Here is a 17,171-nt window from a genome sequence, read left to right as displayed (position 1 = left end):
CTTTCTATTCCAGTAGTGCCAATTTTTACTACTAGTGCCAATTTTTACTACTGCAATTTTCCCTCCTATCTGTATTTGGATTTAGTACCCCTTGTGCTAAGGTTGAAATGTTAAATACGATTTATTTGTTTATCAAAAAAAAATTACTACCTACGTTTCTTATTAACTGTCCGTTTTGATGAAAAAAAATTGTAAAAACATTAAATTATGTTTTTCCAAGAAATCCCATTGCAGAAAAAATAAATGAAGAAAAAAAAATACATTGTAAGAGGACTACACATAGGTTGGGTTTGATGGATTTTTAGGCTAATCAATATCTGAACCGATCAAAACTGTTTGGGTTAGGTGAGGTTGGATTTCGTGAATTTTAATCTACGGACCCGAACCAACACAATCTTACAATCTTTGGGTTGGTTTGAATGGGTTGATTGTGGTTCGCTGTATTAAAATAATAATAAACCTGAAATATTGAAAAAATATTAAAAACAAGTATTTCAAGTATTCAACATGCAATTACATCATAAGTTCAAAACAAATGTATACAGTATACACACATCCATACAACAACACATTACTAAAATAAGTACTCGAAGTCTTTAAATATGACAAATAATTACAAACTAATAGTCTATAAGTCTACTAAAATTTACTCTAGACTTCAAAATTGTGACTCAAGAAGAAAGTGAAAAGTGAAAAAACTAGGTTTTTTAGATTTAACATGTAGTAGTAGGTTAGGTAAAATTAAAATTATTAAAAATATATATTAAATAATATATGATTATTATTATATGATTGGATTTCGGGTTGGGTTTAATGGATTATTAGGGAATCCGATTGATTGTAATAAAATCCATCTGATAGACCTGTTTGCCCAATCCAGCCCGCATTTTTACCATTGGATCGAGTTGGTTTGGACGGTTTTATTGGATTGACCCAGTCCATGTGCACCTCTAGTAAGGACCTGTTTGGTGGACATGATAAGCAGACAGGATATGATAGCAGTAATCTTATCTTATTGACTTATTGTAATATGTTGTTTGTTGTGCTAGTCGGATGGGATAAAACTACCTTATCCGTTATCATATACTATTTAGAAAATTGCTAAAAGTTAGCCGAATTGATAAAAGTTAATTTATTTTAGTTAATATTCAAACATAAGATCATTTATAAAAATGTAAAGAAATTAAATTTAATAAAATAATAAATTTTTAAATAAAATTATATAGAAAATTAAAATTTAAAAAGTATTATGTATTTTTTATTTCGAAGGAAAATTTGATACATTTTTCATTGTTTGTATCATAACCTATCAATATCTTGTCCACCTTAAATGCAGGATAAGATACAAGTTTATCCTACTCTTATCATATTATGTCCTTATCTAATTATCTATGATATTCTGCTCTTATCCTATCATAAATACCAAAAAAGGTGAAATAAGAAAACAAATAATCATTTTATGAAAATTAACAAATTAATTGCACTTGTTAATATATGTGTTTCTTCTATCTTTGAACAATTTTTTTTTTTAATTCTTTGGACAGTTAAATAGGAACAGAAGAATTACTAGATGTGGAAATAATCTTATATATCCGTTGACTATGGAATTATTCCATACAACTATTTAGATTTTGTAAGATAAAATTTACCCCTTTTATAATATTCTCATTTCTTATCTTAAGAACAAAAATGTACATTTTTTTTTTATCATAGATCAATTCTGTTACTAAATCATTTGGCTTACCAAAAAGGAAATTATGTTACTAAATATTTGATTTTTTGTCAAAAAAATATTCTGTTACTAAATAATCATAAATATATTTTGACTTATAAATAAAAACTAAATATTATAATATATTAAAAAATATCTAAAACTTAAAAAAAATTAATTCTGTTACAATCTGATTTGGTTTTTTTTTCTTTTCACAATAGCTAGATTTGGTTCTCAATCCCACGTTTGATTACGACCCAATTCCATCCCCCATCATTGCCCCCACGTCAGTCGCTAATACGATAACGACTAGGGTTTGCCAAAGCCTTAGAAGATTTTCTATACGTTGCTCTTCTAATATCTAATCGATGTATCTTTTATTTTCAAATTTTGATTTTCTGGGTTGTCTAAATAACCCAAGATAAAAATTGGGTTAAATAACCCAAAGTCTAGGTGTCCTAATAACATTATAACATGTGTCTTAATTAATTACAACTCATTTCATTATTTTTTTAAATTTTAAATTTTTGTGATATTGATTTTATTAAATATTTTATTTGCATAATCAACCAATTGATTATAATAGTTACAAAAGAGCCTTTATCAAAAAAAAAAAAATACAATAGAGCCCCTTTTTCCAGAAACAACTGAGAATCTGGTCTTCCACGGCTTCTGGGCAAGGGGAAGAAGAACCATAACCATTGAAGAAAACTAATGTAAACCTTAAAATATATCTTGTTATTTTCCCTCATTGAAGAAATTAAACCTTCCAGAACAAATGCTTGGTGAAACATCAAGCCAACTCATTTCCAAGAAGAAACCAGAGAAGAAGAAGAAACAGAGTCACCAAAATTCAGACCCTCCAAGGAGCACACAAACTCCTTGCAGCTCACATGGTTGTTCAAATCAATGTGAAAGTGAAGGTGAATAGGAAGGGGAAGGAGAAAAAGAAGGAGAAGAAGAAACAGGTGACATTGGTAGAAAAGAAGAAAAATGAGACACCCCAAACAGATTAGAAGTTGGTGAGCAAAGAATCAAACTTTCCGTCTGCAATTCTTGTCGTCTTTGCATGCCTTGTTATGTACCTCGCTGGTTTTTGGTAAGACAAATAAATTAAGCTAGCAAAAGGGTGCTAGAAGTAGAACCCATCTACAATAGGAAGTGTAGCTAATGCTACATGAAAGAAGAAGGAGAAGAAAAAAAAGAAAAAAAAAGTAAGCAAACACTAGAACATAAATGGAGGCTCTGTCACAAATTCAATTCACAGCACCACCCACACTGAAGGAACAAAATAAGCATTTAGACTTTTAAATCAATGCCCCATATTTATCCAGCCACCTAGAGCCCGATTTTGCCAAGACCAATACACATCCCTGCCACTTTACAACCCCAACAGAGGATAAACAAAGCATCCAGCATATGTGTTGTTCGCTTCCCAATAATTGACATGTCTGCGGGCTCCTCCACAGAGTGCTATTAACCAACACTCGAACAGGCCATGGCGGTCACTGGCGTGGAGTTGTGGCTTCTCGCCGGGGTGGGCGAAGGGGCACTCCGTCCAGTAATGGCTGATGCATCAGACCTTGAACTTAAACATGCAGAAGTGGTCGGAGTAGTACGGGTCATCGTCGGAGCCCGGCGATGGCGAGCCTGGAGATACTTCTGGAAGAGGCTCTCGAAACATGGGCAGAAACCATGGAAGAAGAAATTAGAATTTAGGGTTCTTCACTTTTTTGTGGGAAAAGGGTTTCTATTGTAATTATCTTAATTAATTAGTTCATTGTGCAATAGATTATTTAATAAAATAAATGTTACAAAAATAAAAAATAATGAAATGAGTTGTAATTAATTAAGACACATGTTATAATGTTATTGGGACACCTAGACTTTGGGTTATTTAACCCAATTTTTACCTTGGGTCATTTAGCCAACCCCAATAACATTGATTCTACTTTATTGTGATGTTTCTTCTTAGTTTCTCAATCTTTCACCCCTTCTCTTTATAAGTTTTGGTGATCAATCTCTTATCATTCAAAGAAGAATTACATGGATGACTACTACGTTCACGCATTCCCATGTGGAGTCGCTTCTGCCATGGAATTGGAAACCACAGAAAATCCAGATGAGCAGTTATTCAACCTAGAGATTACCTACACAAACATGTACGTTTTGAGTGAGAGCAAATTCAAGGTTTACAATGACATTACCGATCACACTTTTTGTATCCCAAAGAATAGGATGGTGGAGGAAACTATAGAATCTAGGCTTCGTGACATGGGTGAGCCACCTTTGCCTGAGGATGTTGTCTCATATGTGGCCGGGAGAATATTGGAATGTGCTGGACACATGATCGGGGTTTTTGAAAATAAAAAGCTTTATTCCATGGGTGTGATTGTGGTTATCACACGGGCCACTGGAGATGGAAGTGATGAAGATGAAGAAGAAGAAGAGGATAATAATATTATTGATGTTGGTTTCGAACAAGAAGAAGAGGGTGATCAAGATTTTGGGTTGGTGCCCCCAGGTTTCGGATTGGTGCCAGCAGCTATGTCATCCATTGAGGAATTGGAGGCGGCGAGGCCGGTTGAACAAGAAGGGAATTGTGCGATTTGTTTTCAGTATTTTCTTGCTAGCGGTGGTGTTGGTGTTCTTCGCATGCCTTGTTTGCACACAGTGACGGATCCAGAAACATTAAGTTGTGGGGGCAAATATAGGTATAAATTTATAACATTGTAACATACCATTATTAACTAAAAATATTTTTTGTTGAAAATATTATCATTATAAATAGGACTATATATTATACTTTTTCTTGGTAAATTTTTATATTTTTTTTGTCTTGACCAAGGTATTCCTACAACCGACAACTTTGAGACTGATCTCTCGCCGCACGGTCAGCGCACATAAACCAGGGTAATTTTTTGGTATTGTCTCAAATGAGACAGTTTCAAAACAGTCCCAAATCAACAATAAAGGCATGACACGTGTTATTTCTATTTTTTATTTTTTATTTTTAATAGTCACAAGATATTCAATCTTTGAACCCCAACATTTTACTAAACTAAATTTTAGTCCCAACTAATTTTCATTATTATACTTTTTTCTCAAGATTTAATAAATTATAATTTCGACCGTGAAAAGAGGATTTGTAGGCGAAAGACTAGCGTCACTGGCGGCGGTGGCGAGAGGCGGCGGTAAACTAACGGAGATGATGTTAAGGACGAAGTTTCTTTTTTTTTTAACGTGGTTGAATTGTTTTTTACGGTTGTTAAGTTTTTTTTTTGAACTAACGGTTACAAAGTCAAGATTTATGATAGTTTTTGAAATACCACATAAAATATTGATTGCTGAAGATTTAAAATATAATTTGATAAATGTTACGGGTTAAATCATAATTTATGATATCTTGAGAAGAAAGTATAATAATGTAGATTAATTGGGACTAAAATTTAATTTAGTAAAATGTTGGTGTTAAAAGATTGAATATCTAGTTACTATTAAAAATAAAAAATAAAAAAATAGAATTAACACGTGTCATGCCTTAATTGGTTGCATTTGGGACTATTTTGAAACTGTCTCAAATGAGACAATAGCCAAGAGGTCACCCATAAACCAAGGAAACTAATATTTTTTATTCTACTATGTTTAATTTCAATGATACCTTTTCCTTTTCACAAGAACAATTATGGTATTACCATAAATGTTGATAATACCTATTGGGTGCTTGTAATTTTCCTCTAAATTTTTGCATGGGGAATATGTCATTTTGCATTTGATTGAATTATTTGACTTAATTTTATAAGAGTGTTTATAAAAATGAGCACAGGGACAAAAAAAATCAATTGTGAGAAAAATGCATGAAAATCAATTTTAACTACAAATAATTTATTCATTTTGGACCCAATTAAGGTTTTTTTTTCAATTGTTCATATACTTTATATATTCAATACATTTGAGATTGATAATTTTTAATTTGTATATAAGCCAAATTTTATTTATATAACATGAAGTTCGGTGTAGTGGGTAGAAGAAAATGTTTTGGGCTGAAGAGGAAATTTTTATTTACATTGTAGAAATTATATAAAGACTGGAGTAGTGGGCCGATTGAGTAGTAATGATCTGGACATTGGGGCACTTTAAATAATCTGAAAAATTCATGGGGGCAATTTTGTATTCATATATACTAGGATTTTAGCCCGTCTCCGTGCAATGCACGGACGAGCAGTTCTTCAATTTATTATATTTATTCAATCAATTTATTTAACTCCATCTATTTAAATCACATACCAATTATTGTAACATTTACTAATCACAACACAAAATATGGCTTAACCGAAACATAGACATCAACGACTAATTATAAACATTAATATGTATAACAAAAGTATTTTCATTTATCTTTGTCAAAATAACTTGAACACAATTACAATGTTAAAGTTTCTGTAATAAATATACGAAGCCTCAGAGTGAAAATGATGAAAATCTCTTTATAACAGGGTATGGTCAACAATATACATATATTCAGAAAGCAATTTCAGTGTCAAATACACATCAGAAAAGCACATAAAGTACTAATTTCCTTATTGTACAAACTGACTCTAGCAATTGACCTACTTACACAAGAAAATTGTCCTACGCTAGTCATGTAAACAAATGATGATCAAGTAAACAAATTATTTTAATCTTCTTCCAAGTATGATTACTTCTGAGAGCAGTTGGGGGTGGGTACATGAAAATCATGATTATTGTTACTTTTGTACTACTAATTAGTACATTATATGTACTAATAAGTCAAATAAGTAAATATCTTACCTGAATGCACAAAAAAGAAGATATTAGAAAATAAAATTTGTCAACTACCTACTTGTCACATGATAGAAGATATACAAAAGAGATAGAGTTGAACATCTCTTCTCCATGTTCGGCAATTAGCAGGAACAACGACGCTGACGCGAATCCTAACTGCTGCACAAAGTGGGACGAACACAAGTTTGTCCATTGTTGAACAGGAAACGAAACAAAGCTCAGATCACAAACAATGGAAGGCTGAAAAGGGAAGGAGATAAGTGAATCCAAACTAAAAGGGAGAGAATAAGAAAAATAATTTTATATGACAAATTCACGTCCCTGGGAAAAGAAAAACAAAGATCATAGACCTGCCCTAACATTTAACAAAAAATTAAATTTCTTCATTCAACAAAAAATATTGGGCCGCCAGAGTTTCAGAAAATCAATTGGCCCACAGAGCTAATTTCTATTTAGCCAAAAAAAATTAACATACTTACCAAAAAAAAAGAAAAATAACATAAGTTTCATAAAAAAAACTCTACACAATTAGGACAAATGAAAAAAATCATGCACCACTCAATCCACATGAAATAAGTGGACCATCACAACGTTCAAGTAAAACAATTATCTTACTTTTTTTTAGAAATATCCTAGTTATCAAATAATGTTAATACATAATTCATCCACAAGCTTCGAACCTTGTCCCCTTCACACTTAACTCATCTCATCCCCTACGCGAAATTAGTCCTATCACTTCGGCTAACATTAAAAAAAAATCCTAACTTTCACTTCAAATTAGAACTCTAAAGCTAAATAATATCAACTCTAAAATACTAAGACATATAATAGGAAATATATTTTAATCTTCAAAGTGAATAAAAAATATACTTAAAAATAATAGTTGAACTATTTAAATCTAATAAGTTCAAATGATAGCCTAGTTTTACAAATAACTTACTCACATCCACAAGCTCCGAACTCTGCCCCCTGTCCCCTTCACACTTAACCCTTTCCACCCCCCACGCGAAATTAGTCCTATCACTTCGGCTAACATTCACAAAAAACCTAACTTTCACTTCAAATTTGAACTCCAAAACTAAATAATATCAACTCTAGAATACTAAGACATATAGTAGGAAATAATATCAACTCTAAAAAAAACTCTACACAATTAGGACAAATGAAAAAAATCATGCACCACTCAATCCACATGAAATAAGTGGATCATCACAACATTTAAGTAAAACAATTATCTTACTTTTTTTTTAGAAATATCCTAGTTATCAAATAATGTTAATACATAATTCATCCACAAGCTTCGAACCATGCCCCCTTCACACTTAACCCATCACATCCCCTCCGCGAAATTAGTCATACCACTTCGGCTAACATTAAAAAAAATCCTAACTTTCACTTCAAATTTGAACTCTAAAGCTAAGTAACATCAACTCTAAAATACTAAGACATATAATAGGAAAAATATTTCAATCTTCAAAGTGTATCAAAAATATACTTAAAAATAATAGTTGAACTATTTAAATCTAATAAGTTCAAATGATAGCCTAGTTTTAAAAATAACTTACTCACATCCACAAGTTCCGAAACCTGTCCCCTTCACATTTAACCCTTCCCATCCCCTACGCGAAATTAGACCTATCACTTCGGCTAACATTCACAAAAAACCTAACTTTCACTTCACATTTGAACTCCAAAACTAAATAATATCAACTCTAAAATATTAAGACATATAGTAGGAAATATATTCCAATCTTCAAAGTGAATCAAAAATATACTTAAAAATAATAGTTGAACTAATTAAATCTAATAAGTTCAAATGATAGCCTAGCTTTACAAATAACTTACTCACATCCACAAGCTTTGAACCCTGTCCCCTTCACACTTAACCCTTCCCATCCGCTACACGAAATTAGTCCTATCACTTCGGCTAACATTCACAAAAAACCCTAACTTTCACTTCAAATTTATATTGGGGGTGGGTACATGAAAATCATGACAACTGTTACTTTTGTACTACTAATTAGTACATTATATGTACTGATACATTATATGTACTGATAAGTCAAATAAGTAAATATCTTACTTGGATGCACAAAGAAGAAGAGATTAGAAAATAAAATCTGTTAAATATCTACTTGTCACATGATAGAAGATATACAAAGAGATAGCTGAACATCTCTTCTCCATGCTCGACAATTAGCAGCAACAACGACGCTGACGCGAAGCCTAACTGCTGCACAAAGTGGGACGAACACAAGTTTGTCCATTGTTGAATAGGAAACGAAACAATCACAAACAATGGAAGGCTGAAAAGGGAAGGAGAGAAAGTGAATCCAAACTAAAAGGGGTGAATAAGAAAATTAATTTTATTATGACAAATTCACGTCTCTGGGAAAAGAAAAACAAAGATCATATACCTGCTCTAACATTTAACAAAAAATTAAATTTTCCCATTCAACAAAAAATATTGGGCCGCCCAGAGTTTTAGAAAATTAATTGGCCCACAGAGCTAATTTCTAGTTAACCAAAAAAAAATAACATAAGTTTCATAAAAAAAAACTCTACACAATTTAGGACAAATGAAAAAAATCATACCCAACTCAATCCACAAAAAAATAGGTGGACAATCACAACATTCAAGTAAAACAACTATCTTACTTTTTTAGAAATATCATAGTTATCAAATAATGTTAATACATAATTCTTCCACAAGTTTCGAACATTGTACCATTCACACTTAACCCTTCCGACTCCCTACGTCAAATTAGTCCCTATCACTTCGGCTAACATTCGAAGAAAAACTAACTTTCACTTCATATTGAATTCCAAAGCTTAATAATAAATTTTATTTTTCTCTAAATAGATACTCCCTCCGTTTCAGAAAGATTGTTGTTTTGAACGTTCTTTCAATATTTCAAAATGTTTGTTATTTTAGAAAGCTAATGCATTTTTTGCTAATTCTTTCCACCTATACCCTCATTTAATAAATTTTCTCTCACTTATCACCTCTGATATCAACTAACTACAAATCTTCTCTATTAACTATATTCTTCTCTATCAAAGTAGAATTTAATTGTTGCACATAGTACTAGTGAAAATAAATAAGGGTAATATAGTAACATTATACTATCAATAATTGTCATCTTAATCTTTGTGTCACAACCTTAAACATTAATCTTTGTGGAATTGAGGGAGTACTAGTTAATAAGGAACAATAATATAGTATTTTGACTATTTACAAAAACCTAACAGTGTATATGTTTGGGCGCATGCTTGTGTATAAAATTGTATTATATAACCACAAGGGGTGACATAAGTGGTAAATGTGCATTTCCTTAAGGGATTTCGCCTAGGCTTCTGACCCGGGTTCGATCCCCTTTGAAGTAAAAAATAATACATTTGTAGTTAGAGACATCACTACCGTATCCCGAGCCAGATTAGTCACGTGGGGCCCCTTTCCCTCGTTGAGACTGGTGGCCAAAAGACAAAAAAAAATTGTTTTATATGAAAATAATTTAAGTGTCATTTGTCCTTGCAAAAAGATTTTAATTGTACAAGTCTAAATAAGTTAACCATATGAGTAGACCAGATTAAAAAAAGCCTACACTCTTTTGGTCCTTAAAAAAAACCAAAAAAGGGTATAAAAAAGGAGTACATCGTGATTTCGATCTCCATAGACGGTGTTAATGTTCTTGTCTAAGAACAAGAGAACCATAAGAGAAAACCCTAGTAGTCATAGGTAAGAGAAATAGTAGTCTCATGTAATAATGAAAAAATCTCTTTTACAATGGATGACCTCCCCTTTTATAGTTGGATGGTCCAAAACTCTAATGCTAGTCTATTTGGGCTCTTGGGCCTCTTAAATCTTCAACCTAAGAGCCCTTACAAGAGAACGCTCTAAGTTTGATACTTATGGGGGTGGCCTATCATCTTTACAAGGGTCAGGTCGCCCTGACCTGATTAAAGATGTGACTGTCTCCCTGAGGAGGCATCGCCATGCCTTTAGTCACGTCCTCTGACTCTGGTATGTCTTATCATGGCAGGTCTTACTTAGCCCCTTGCATGGGCTAAGCACGCCCCATAAGCATCATACTTAGGATATTTACCGTCCAAGGACAATTGGGCCGAGAATTTATGAGGTGCCAGAGCCAAATTAAAAATTATGTCATTTATTGTATGAATGTACTTTTGCTCATTTATGATATGATAACTGTATTCACTTTGACTTATATTCTTTGCTAGGGTTGGTAAAGAGTGCTCCTTGGGTAGCCCGTAGGTCGTAGCCCTAGGAGTTTCACGAAACGAGGAGTCTCCTCTAATCACATGAAAGCAATCAATGTCATAATTTCCAATCATGGCAATTTTTTTTTGGAATAAAGGTAGTGTGTGTGCTATTGGATGTGACGTTTGATTGAAAGGTCACGTGGGTTGACAAGTGTTTGAGAAAAGTGGGGAATCGGTGTAACTAAACGACGAGGCGAGGGTGAGATACATATCTTGAAGCATAATGATTTTGATTTCATTTAATGAATTTATTCGATGTTTGAAACAGGGAATACAATTGAAAATTATGATTGGAGAGTAACATGATCGATGAAACGCCCAAATTACAGTAGGCGGGCTTCAAAGTATAAGTCATATGAGAAGTGTTGCTTTAAGGGTGCGTTATAAGGGGACACTCTTGCGCATTGGTCGATATTGTCTTTCGAAGGGTTATCCTCATAACGAGTCATGAAGGGCAACACATGCTCATGGCGACTCAATGCCACTACACTTTGCCCTCATACTTCGGGTGCATCAAGTTAATTACTTTAATGCTCCGTCCAGTATCCAAACAATAGAATGATAACTTTATTTCATTCCATCATACTCAAATAAAAGAATGAGATTTTTATTTCAATCTCGCCCGCTCCATTTCATTCTACTTTATTATGTTCCATCAATCAAAACATAGCCTGAGATTTTATTGGTCCACTAGCGTGAGTTTACATCACCCTCACCCATGAGGATTATTTAGACTATCTCATATTGCGAAGACTAAAAACTATTTAACTCCTACTAAAGTATTTTTTTTCTTTTTTTGTTATATTGAAAAGATAAATTGCACTATCAAAGGATCAATCCTTGAATCTCTCCCTCCCTAATCCATATGTACTAAAATAATTTTTTTTTCTGAAGTTGCTTCATATTTTTTTGGGTGAAAATTTTCTTCATAATTAAATTATGTATGCGTATAATTTAAATGCACTTGACATATTTCTTTTGATAAATCGGAAAGATAAACTACAATCCTCCAGGGTTGAACTCTACACCTTCCCCTCTCTAAGAGCATCTCCGATGCTAGTTCTTAGAGGTGAGTTCTTAAGTTAAGAACTAAGAACCAGGTTCTTAAGCATTGAAGATAATTGACGTAGAGGTCTTAGTTCATAAAAATAAAAACTATTTCTTATATAAGTAACTTTGCTTTATGAGTTCTTAGCATAAAAAAATATTTTTTTCTCTCATCCAAATTATTTTTTTTTTTTGAAAGACTCATCCAAATTGTTTTATTACCTTATGAGTTTGATTTTACTTGGACCCGTACTAAGACATATGAACTATGAACTAGCATTAGAGATGCTCTGACCCATATGTCCACAAGCTCTTACGCTTACATTTTCCGTGCAGGTAAATTTTCTATTATGAATTCTTTTTTTTTTTTGGTACATCGGAAAATTAAAGGACAGGAAGAAGAACTACAAGGCTAACAAGTCCCTAGCCAAGATGGGACAAAGCTCTTGAGGAGGAACCTCAAGATATGTATAAGAGCATTGAAGACGACTACCCAACCCGGCAAGACAATCCGCAGCGTCATTCGCATCTCAAGAGATATGCCTGAGCTCCACATCCCAATCACGATCCAAGAGCAGCTTTAACTCTAGCAAGTTGGAGGCCTGAACATGGAATTGATAAGTGTTATTAGCTAAAGCCTGGACAATATCAAGGCAGTCCACTTCACAATCAACACATCTCAAATTTGCATCCCATAACATATTCAATCCCAGCTTCAGAGCCTCAATTTCTGCCAGAAGAGGGTTTGCACTAGTCGCACCCGCATAAAACCCGCACACCCAAGAACTAGAAGCATCCCTCATGAGGCCCCCCATTCCCGATCTCGTGCCAACATGATCGAATGCTCCATCTGTATTCAGCTTAAGCCTACCAGCAGGGGGAACGCTCCACCGCGCCACAGCCACACTCCCTGTTAAACTCAACAGGTCAGATGACAAATAGGTAATGTGCTCATGGTGATCATGGAGGATCCGCTGAACTGTGCTCATCGCGCTCCAGCTATTGTCACCCAAAAGAGCATTGTTACGCCACCTCCAAATCCCCCAGATTGCTGTGGCGAAAAGGGACGCATGTGTACCGCGCGCTTGACACAAGAGCCAAGATAAAATATCCCCAGAAAGAAAACCAGGCCAAGAGAGAGCATCAAGCCTGGACCAAACCTCCCTAGCGAACCTGCAATCTCTCAAACAATGAATACTATCTTCAACATGATGGTTGCAGCGGGTACAAGCTGGGGAAGACACCAAGTGGCAGCGAAACCTGAAATTATTCACTTGGATAGCATCGTGCATGAGGAGCCACACAAACACTCTAATTTTCTCCGGGGCCTCAAATTTCCAAATGAACTTCCAAGGCACCAATGGGGGAACCGAAGGCTGAGCAGCCTCCGAGATGAGCCAAGAATAAGCGCTAGCAGCCGTATAAACCCCATTCCGATCATGCTTCCAGGTCCAACAGTCGACCAGCCTAGCATCAAGGCTCGGAACAATAGCATGGAAGGACTGCTGCAGGTCTGGCGGTATGATAGTATAGAGGCCAGAAAAATTCCAACTACCATCTCGAATAACATCACGAAGAGACAAGGATGTGCCAGTTATGTGAACAAAGGGGAGCCTGGTGGCAAGCGAACCTTGCCCACTCCAATTATGGTACCAGATTGAGGTTGTTCCATTGCCCAGTTTGAACCGGAAACCCTCCTTGAGGACATCGCGAGCACGTAGGATGCCTTTCCAGAGGCTTGACGCCGACGACGAAGCAACAACATCAAGGATAGATTTCGAGCCCAGGTACTTATGGGAGAGAACACGCGCCCAAAGTTTCTCAGGATCTTGCAGCAAGGTCCACACAAGCTTCCCCAAGAGGGAAGTATTTGCGAAAGAGGTGTCTCGCACACCGATACCACCATCTTGACGAGGCTGGGTGACAACCTCCCATTTAACCCGATGCCATCCGTGATTACCAGAAGCAGACCAGATAAAATTTCGAGCTGCTCTATCAATAGAGTGAACGATCTTCCGAGGGAGCCACACCACCTGCATGTAATAGGTAGGAAGAGCAGTAAGGACCGATCTCGCCAAGCAAATACGACCTGCTGTGTTCAGAAGCCGACACTTCCATCCCGCTAAACGGCGAGAGACCTGATCAAGAATAAAATTAAAATCACCATGGGACACTCTCCCACTCACCATGGGAAATCCCAAGTATTTTCCCAAGCTTCTAACCACACGAATGGGGCAGGCAAGAGCTATCTCATGGCGAGTCGCAGCGGGCACACCTTTAGAACAAAGAGCTTTGGATTTTGCCGCACTGACAATAAGGCCAGAAGCTGAACCAAAATCAGCCAAGATACTAGCAACCACCTCCACTTGGGACGATTTCGCCTTGCAAAAGAGGAGGACATCATCTGCAAAAAGAATATGAGAAAGAGGAGGGCCCCCTCTAGACATAGTAATCGGATGCCAAAGCCCCGCACTCACAGCATTCTGAATACGCACAGAAAGCTTCTCCATACACATAACAAAGAGGTAGAGAATTTAATTGCACGATTTCCATAACAGATCATTTTGTCCGAATGCAGCACAATTCCGAGAATATTCTTTTGGGCTGCTTCCGGTGGTTGAGGATCCACAAAACAAGTGCATTTCACACTCACAATGGCATTCAATTCTTTCTCTTCTCAAAAGGTGGCTCAAACCTTTCACACCCTTCGATCCTCGTACCAACTTAAATTTCACCATATCCAACGGCTGAGATAGAATTTGAAATGCCATATGCATAAAAGTTTTGATAAGTTATTCTACAGAATAAAATCATTAAAAAAACTTGTTCATGCTAAGTATGTAACGTAATGTAATATTCCTTTGGAATCAAATATTCTCTCTTGTTTTTTTGGGTTCTGGCTTCACCCAATGTTAACTATAAATACCCGTTTTTCCATTTGGTGAAAAATCCAAGCCAACAAACGATTTTGAGAGCATTGCAAGATACCCAAATAGAGCCTAATTCTTGTGAAGGAGATTTGCCACCCAACAAATGTCTGGAGTTGTGGTTGTTTTCGACTTTGACAAGACCATTGTTGATTGCGATAGTGATAACTGGGTCGTCGACGAGTTGGGTTTCACTGATTTGTTTAATCAACTCCATCCCACCATGCCTTGGAACTCCCTCATGGTAAGCTTTTGATTTTCTTCTAATTTGTTTTTCTGATTCTTGGGATCATGTGCTCTGTTTTTATTGATACTCTGTTGTTTTATTGATTAATTTGGTTTTGGATTTACAGGACAGGATGATGATGGAGCTTCATTCAAAAGGTGTAACTATTAAGGAGATTGAAGAGGTTCTACATAGGATTCCTATTCACCCCAGAGTGATACCTGCTATTAAAGCAGCTCATGCTTTAGGGTATGTATCAATTTCCCCTTAAACTAAGTTTTGTTTTGATTTCATTCTTTGATTTTAAGTGGATATGAAGTTGATGGTTGCATTTGTTTTTTCAGGTGTGATTTAAGGATTGTGAGTGATGCAAACATGTTTTTCATTGAGACAATTCTGGAGCATTTGGGAATAAGGGAATACTTCTCAGAGATTAACACTAATCCAGGTTATGTTAATAAAGAAGGAAGGTTAAGAATTTTTCCTTACCATGATTTCAACAAGGCCCCCCATGGCTGCAGCTTGTGCCCACCAAACATGTGTAAGGTATAAATCTTCCTTTGAATTGAATATTTTTAAACCTTTTTTTTAATTTGTGGCCTAATATAATTCTAAACTAATTAATTATTATTAAATACATTTCAGGGTTTAATCATAGACAGAATACAAGGTTTATTTTCTCAAGAGGATGACAAGAGAATCATCTATCTTGGTGATGGGAGTGGTGACTATTGCCCAAGCTTAAGGCTTAAACAGAGAGATTTCATGATGCCAAGGAAGAATTTTCCTGTGTGGGATTTGATATGCAAAGACCCTTTGCTTCTGAAAGCTGAAATCCATGGTTGGACTAATGGAGAAGAGTTGGAGCATGTTCTCTTGCATTTAATCAACATGATTTCTTTGGACAAAGGCACTCAGTTTATATCATCTGACTGCAAAACACAGACTCTTTGTATATCTGCTCATGAGCCTTTGCCTAAAGTTCTTCATGTTCGACCATAATTTCTTACTTTAGGATCGCTCTTAATGTATTATAGCTATAGTTTTTTTAAATTAACCTACATGAACACCACCTAATGTCACTAATCTTGGAATTGGTCCAAGAAGGAAACGTAGAATTTCTATCTAATGCAATTATGAGTTTGCTCTATAGTTTGCAAATTGATCTTTTTTTTTTTCTTCTTTTGAGTTAAGCACTATTTTACTGCATTTTGTTTTTCTTGAAAGGAACCGAAAATCAATTACACAAAATCTAAAAGCAATACAAGACAAGATACTTTGCAGCACAATTATCCGTCATGTAAACTGCAATCCATAACGATGGAATCAAAAGAAGAACAACAAGAGGTCTCTTCCAAGCTTCAAAGAGCTGAATGCCCATAGTTTCAAAAGAGGCAAGATAATGTGCAACACAATTGTCCGTCCTCATAACTAAGGAAAAATCTAAAGAAATAAAATCATGATGCAAGTAAACAACAATCCATAATGGAATCAAAATAAGAACGACAATAGGTCTCTTCCAAGCTGAATGCGCGCAAGCGCTTCAAGGCGTCGCATAAGCCATAATCTCCCCCTATCATTTCACGCAAGGCGCCCAAAACCAACCACCATCTCACAAGAAACCAAAGCACTGCACAAAATATTTAAGCTCTTCTGAAAACATATCTAATATCATTTTGAAATCTGGGATTATTTTGAAAATAGTTTTTGTGAAGAGTTAATATTTTATTATTGTACTGGTGTTATTAAATTAACCATCAAAGGATAAAAACAGAAGGTATTACTCTGCAAGCAAACAGTTTTGCGGGGACAAATAATATTTTATTATTGTACTGAAGAGTAACTATTTTGATGTTATTATTATTATTTATGACTTAATGATTAGTAAACTTTATTTACCCTGTAAGCAGTATAAACAAAGTGTAGTAAAATATTAAAAGTTTTGCGGGGACAAATAATATAAATAACATATATATTTTCAATACAAGCAAACAATAATATATAGTATTTAAAAACATTTAAAGAACGCGGTGTTGTCCCTCCTTGTAAAAAAACATTTAAAGAACGATAAAATTTTGGGGGCAATTGCCCTAAAGACACCGATGTGGATCCGTGCCTCCTTGGAAGCATTAGTTTTCTATGATAATATTTTGATTATTTTCACTATCTA

At 35.0% G+C, this 17,171-nt stretch overlaps 1 protein-coding gene across 1 annotated transcript; it reads left to right on the top strand.

Moving 5' to 3' along the window:
• Positions 1 to 14,786: 14,786 nt before the first annotated feature.
• LOC130746589 (inorganic pyrophosphatase 2-like) lies at positions 14,787 to 16,149 on the top strand. The gene is made up of 4 exons (XM_057599264.1): positions 14,787 to 15,019; positions 15,129 to 15,250; positions 15,346 to 15,547; positions 15,647 to 16,149. Exons 1-4 carry the CDS (start codon positions 14,882 to 14,884, stop codon positions 16,001 to 16,003), a joined length of 819 nt encoding a protein of 272 aa, XP_057455247.1. The 5' UTR covers positions 14,787 to 14,881; the 3' UTR covers positions 16,004 to 16,149.
• Positions 16,150 to 17,171: the final 1,022 nt, after the last annotated feature.

The sequence above is a fragment of the Lotus japonicus genome, chromosome 3, assembly GCF_012489685.1.
Source record: "Lotus japonicus ecotype B-129 chromosome 3, LjGifu_v1.2".
Taxonomy (NCBI): domain Eukaryota; kingdom Viridiplantae; phylum Streptophyta; class Magnoliopsida; order Fabales; family Fabaceae; genus Lotus; species Lotus japonicus.
The sequence above is the reverse complement of the archived record's forward strand: the minus strand, read 5'-3'. Positions and strand labels throughout refer to the sequence as shown.

Coding starts and splice junctions, on each gene's coding strand:
- LOC130746589 (XM_057599264.1), top strand. CDS start 14,882: ATGTCTGGAGTTGTGGTTGTTTTCGACTTTGACAAGACCATTGTTGAT. Junction 15,020..15,128: donor TGCCTTGGAACTCCCTCATG/GTAAGCTTTTGA, acceptor TTGGATTTACAG/GACAGGATGATGATGGAGCT. Junction 15,548..15,646: donor GCCCACCAAACATGTGTAAG/GTATAAATCTTC, acceptor AATACATTTCAG/GGTTTAATCATAGACAGAAT.